The sequence below is a fragment of the Dipteris shenzhenensis genome, chromosome 18, assembly GCF_047967505.1.
Source record: "Dipteris shenzhenensis isolate YYH24624 ecotype China chromosome 18, Dip_SZ_1.0, whole genome shotgun sequence".
Taxonomy (NCBI): domain Eukaryota; kingdom Viridiplantae; phylum Streptophyta; class Polypodiopsida; order Gleicheniales; family Dipteridaceae; genus Dipteris; species Dipteris shenzhenensis.
This window is the reverse complement of record NC_141613.1, coordinates 55,008,231-55,014,144: the sequence shown is the minus strand read 5'-3', so window position 1 is coordinate 55,014,144 and position 5,914 is coordinate 55,008,231. Positions and strand designations below refer to the sequence as shown.

Sequence of the window (5,914 nt, the reverse complement as noted above, 5' to 3'; positions counted from 1 at the left end):
CTTATACATGCTTTCTTTGTTTATGTCTCTTTATGTTACTTTGTAAATTTGGGGCATTGTGTATTTTCTTTGCTTGTTAATAGTGGTATCAAATCTAGGAATAAATACATGATTTGAACCAAAAGTCCTCAACCTATTACTGTTTTAGCTCGACAAGCTCTAACCATTCCAGAGCAGAAATGGAAAAGCTCAAAACCACCATAGAATCTATGATAAGAGCAATGATGTAATGGTGTTTGTGGACTATCCTCATACACAAAATCTTGTTCTTTAGAGAGTGGCTTCGTCCATATACTTGCGACGACTCAAAATTGTCAAATATGTTTGCAAGACATCAAGAAGAGCACACCAAAGAAGATGAAGGCCATAAACTTGTGGAGGCTCTAGGATTGGGAACACTCAAAGCACTTACAGAAAGCTTTTCCATGTGGTATCACCATCTCACCCTACACCTCAGCATCCACCGTCTCTATCACATTTTTTTTCTCTTAGCTTCCTAAAAGCCATGTCTAGCAAATACCAGGTTTATAGATTGTCCTGCGATTGATTAGATGCTTGAAGTAAATTGTGTCCAAGAGTGCTAACAAATATATTTTTTCTCTTAGCTTCCTAAAAGCCATGTCTAGCAAATACCACGTTTATAGATTGTCCTGCGATTGATTAGATGCTTGAAGTAAATTGTGTCCAAGAGTGCTAACAAATATTAACGAATTACTTCTTCTAAGCTAAAAGCTCACAACTTTGTTGAAGGACTCTGTAGGAAGTTGACATTTTGATCAACTATTGTCTTTCTTTTGTGATTACTCAAGAAAGCTGCACCCAAATCCTTGTCTTCGTACTCTGCTCCCCATGCCCTCAAAGTTTAATGTAGTGCTTGCTCAGGCAAACATGGTTGAGTGAATGCTGAGGTACTCAAGGAGAAGCCACTCCACCCATCCAAATACTAATCTTATCCTTGGACTTGCATGGCTATTTTAGTGTACATACATCTTGTAGCCTAGACGGAGGAGAGTATTTAGAGACTTCTTGTTTTAGCAAAATAATTTTGTTGGAGTGTTATTTGGTAGTTTGTCAGTTCTGCCCATTAACTTGAGCAAGCAAAATGGATGCTTCCTCCTGCAACAAAAAAGTTGTTGTGATAATCTCTCATAAGTTCTAATTTTGACAATTCATTATGTCTTGATTAATGAAAGTTTAATATCTCTTAAATATATATTTTTATTGTCTCGATGATAATACTCGATGTATATCTAGGATAGTCTTAAAATCTGTACTCATTGCCTTGGAAAGTCAAGCACACAACTAAGGTCAATTGCAATCCATGCAAGAGGTATGTTACAAAAATTATATTTCCTACATTACTTAATAGGGATATTATTTTATTTAATAGTCATGTTGCCAATGGCAAAGTATTTCATAGGAGCACACCAAACATGGCGGGGTTCCTAGTGGATGCTTTATATGGTTTAGTTAGGGACACCTAACTAAACCTGTGATTTTATGTATTTTGATGTTTTTATATTGAGCATAATTGTGTTAGGATTAGTTGGAGTTGTGATTCATCAAATTGATTGTTGTAACTAACACAATTGGTGGCCTAAGTGTAGACGATGAGATGGATAATGAGGAATGGAGATGGTGAAGATGATTTTCTTTTAGCAAAGTATCAAATGTTGCTGAAGGCCATGGGCCAATTTTCTAAAATAATGAATATTAATATTGGGCTAATTTGTTATTTTGATGAGGGCATAGCCTTGTGATATTTTGAGCTCGTGGAGCTAAGTTGAGAAATCCCTCCAATTGTGGACAAGGGATGCTTCTAGATGTATTATTATTGGCTCTTTACTTTTTGGAATATATAGTTGCAAATACTCTAGATGGGAAGCAAGAGACACCATCTAGAGGGAGCAAGTTGGACCCCATGATGCATCTCTCTCTTCTGCTTCCTTAGTCTCCTTTAATTCTCTTGTAATGGGTTCATAAAATTGGTCATTGTGTATTTTCCTTCCTGATAACAATATGATCGAACCACACACCAATATAATATAGATGGTACACATTACCAAAATTTTTAAGGGGAAGACAACCATTGCACTTTTTGTATCTGTATGATCTTATAGTGATAGGTAGGAGAGAAAATAGAGTCATCACAAAGCTAAAGAAAGACCTATTTGTAGAATTTGACATGAAAGATCTTGGTGTCATGCACTACTGCCTAGAATAGAAGTTTGAAGAAATACAAAAAACACATTAAATATAAGTCAACACAAATATGTTAACCATTTGTTGAAAAAGTTCCACATGCAAGATTGTAGCAGCTCTAATGGAACAAAATATGAAGTTGACCAAAGAGGAAGAAAACCCAACTTGGAAGGTATATAGATGGCTTATTACATCTTTGATATATTTGACAATCACAAGGACTGATATACATTAGCTATTAATTCATTGGCATAGTTTATGTCAAAGCCAAAATAATCACACTTTACTGCATCCAAAACACCAAATGATTTGTAATTGAATACAGAGGAAGTCATATCCAATTGCTTGGTTACTATGCTAGTGATTATGATGGAGATAAGAATACAAGAAGATCAACCAATATTATGCATTTTTCCTCGGTTAGGAAGCAATTTCATGGTGATTATACAATAAGCCAACTATTCTTTGTCATCAATAGGAGCAAAATATAATAGGAGCATGTAAAACTATTTGGCTCAAAAGGCTATTGTCAAAAGTTGACTATGTTGATGAGACAATACCAACAACAATAGACCATAATAATGAGTTAGCAAAGACAAAACACATTGATGTTAGAGAGCATTTGAATAGAGAAAAAGTGCTACTTGGTGACATCACAACACAACATTATGACAGCAAAGTAATGTTGTAGGCATCTCTACTAAACATCTTGGAGAATAGATTTTCGAGAAACACTGACAAGCTCTTGGTTTGCAAAACTCAAAGGAAGGGTCACATTCCTAGTAAGGGGGAGTCACGAAAGTAATGCGGAGTCTTTCTTCAAACCGTAGAATCATTATCTTGGCCTAGAAGGCCAACTTCATGATGTTGATCATGAGGGAAGGCGTTGAGACGAACAATGTCAAAGTCATGTAAATAACACATGTACATGTTGCTAATAGAGTGCAAGAGTAGAGGGGTATATGCTAAGGTAGGGGTAGAGTGGTATAGGCTAAGGTCCATTTTAGGGAAGATCTAGAGGAAATGAAGAGCAACGCTATCCCTATTTCCTAATTGTATATAAGTATGCATTCCTTCATTTTTCAATAGAGTTGTACATTGTAAGTTTCTATGGTGTACTTTCCACCTCCCTAGAGCTCTTTACTTTTGTACACTTGTGCTACCTCCTCCTACTATTTATATTTGTGCTATGATGTGGTTTTGACCGTCTCCTAAAGATAATGGACATGAAACTTTGAGGTTTTCCTATTGACTCTCTTGCACTCTTCTTTCAAGCTTACTTGTGTTGTGGGCATCCTTCTACTATTCATGGACAATTCCTTTGTAAGTTTGCTTGTTCTCTTAGCCTAACTTTGGAGATGGATTTCTCATGGTTTAAGTGCAAGAACTTGAAACTTTTGTTGGCCTTCAAAAATGTTTGAAGTTCATGTTTCTAGCAGCTAATGTTATTGAAATGTTTTACACAATTCTAATCACATGTGTTCTATGAATTGCAAATTGCTCACCCATGATCTACCTTAACCTTTTATATATGCAATAGACTAACAATTTGTCATGCACACTTTTCAATGTATATTTAAAATGCCTTTACACTAGGTACCTAGCCTTCCATGAGATAGCTTCTCTCTTGAGGTCATAAAAATGATGCCCAAAACTTGCATCAAACATTGGTCAACCTCAGGTTCAACCTCAGGTTCACGACCGTGAGCTAATTGCCTTGTATGATCTAGATCCCTTGATAATCTCCTTGTAATGCCATGTCATATACGCAAGTTTTTTTATTTTAGCAATGTGGATTTGGATGGCCTTATGTCTTTTCATGGTCAGAGAATGGTTTGTAGTACCTTTTGGGGGGCGGGATCCATGCTTATGAAAAGCAATGATGTGCAAAACTAAAATGCGATAATATGAGTTGGAATGGAAGACAAGATTCTTGAAAAGTGTTGCCTAACTTTGATCATCAACAAAAAAAAGGAAAGTTTATTTTGTGTCCTCTCTTTCGGGTTTACGTAAGTATTCTAAAGGTTTTTATATTTTAAATGTAGTTGTTTCTCTTGATTTTAAATGATTGGAATTTTTTATAGTTTAAAGAATCTACTCACTTCATAGTTTTTAATTGAAAGTATAGTTTTAATGTGTAGGCTTGCATTAAAAACTAGATTTTTAATGTGATAATATGAGTTGGAATGGAATACAAGATTCTTGCACTATGCCTAATGTCTCAGAGTACTTATTGAGCTTTCACGGCTATTTTTAGGACTGTTTCTATAGAGGAGTGCTATAGCAATAACTTGGATTGTGATTGTGGAAAATTTCCACCTGTTTATCCTTCTTCAAGAAAAAATGGTACTATAATCTCTCTCTCTCTCTCTCTCCCCCTCTCTCACACACACACACACACACACACACACACACAATAATGCACAGTATATGCGGGAATTGATGCCCCCGTTAATAGTGTGTGGAGAGGCTTAGATTTGTGGGGCGTTACGCATGACATTTAGAGGTATGGAAAGCGCAATGGAAATTTGGGTGGAAGGTGTGCGGAAGCGGCCCGCCTTGCTTGTCAGCTACTTTCCAAGAACGCTCACGGAAGTTTCTTTCCCGCATCAGCCATCCTTACTTTGGACTCTTGCGCTCTGCGCGTCTCCGCCTTAGCCCTTTCTCCTCATGTCTATCTTCCCTCCTCCTCACCCTTCATTCTTTGCCCGCTCCCTCTCCCTGTCATGGCCCTCTGCCTCCTTTGACCCCTTGTAATTCCTTCTCGCTCCCCCTTTGCATCTCTCCAATTGCCAGCCTGGCTGCTGCACGATCTCCTTTACCCTTCGCAATCCGCCCCTCCGACTTCGGATGTCGGAACGCAGTTAGACGCTGGGGTGCGCTTCACAGGCCGGATCTCTTTGCTGCTCCGTCTACCCCATGGCACAGAGCGATCGCAGCGTGTGGGTACTTCCTCCGACCGAAGGCTTCGAGGATTTTCTTCCCGTTATGGCCGAGAAGCTGGGTGGACAGGATTTCATGACGGAGCTCTGCAACGGTTTCAACCTGCTGGCCGATCGCGCCCAAGGCACCATAACGTTCGAGAGCTTGAAGAGCAACGCTGCGTGCCTGGGGTTGGAAAGCATGAGCGACGATGAACTTCGTGCGATGATCAAGGAAGGGGATTTTGATGGTGATGGGATGCTCAATCAGCAAGAGTTCTGCATCTTAATGGTGCGAATGAGTCCCAATATAATGGCCGACGTGGAGGGGTGGCTGGGGGAGGCCCTGGAAGAAGAGTTGGAGGAACTGATGAACCAAGATGCTCCTGTGAGTCCTGAAGATTTATCTTCTTTTCTACACCTTTGAAACCGGCATCAGGCCAGAGGAATCTATTGCCACTGTACAAAGAAATAAGAGAACTCTGTTACAGGCTGCAGCTCATCACTATGTATGATGCCGGTATCCACATGATTTTCCATCTTTCCCTGCGTTCTCGGGAATCTGCTAACGTTCCATCTATATCTGGTTCTCCTCTATGGTTATCGTGCCTCTCAGCGACCAATAAACCCAAGTTATTCTCTCTCTCTCTCTCTCTCTCTCTCTCGTACGCACATTAGACCTTACATCCCCTAAGAATTAAAGTGTTTAACTGATGCTTACTTCCTAAAATGTTCCCAAGTTGCATTTGTGCTTCATTTCAGATTGGGATTCATGTCTTCACTAAGATATT

The 5,914-nt window shown here is 38.9% G+C and overlaps 1 protein-coding gene across 1 annotated transcript; it reads left to right on the top strand.

The window, feature by feature from the left end:
• The first annotated feature begins 4,780 nt into the window (after positions 1-4,780).
• On the top strand, positions 4,781-5,703 carry LOC147891440 (calcium-binding protein KIC-like). Its single transcript, XM_087389467.1, has one exon. It carries the CDS (start codon positions 5,122-5,124, stop codon positions 5,548-5,550), a length of 429 nt encoding a protein of 142 aa, XP_087245593.1. The 5' UTR covers positions 4,781-5,121; the 3' UTR covers positions 5,551-5,703.
• The last annotated feature ends 211 nt before the right edge of the window (positions 5,704-5,914 follow it).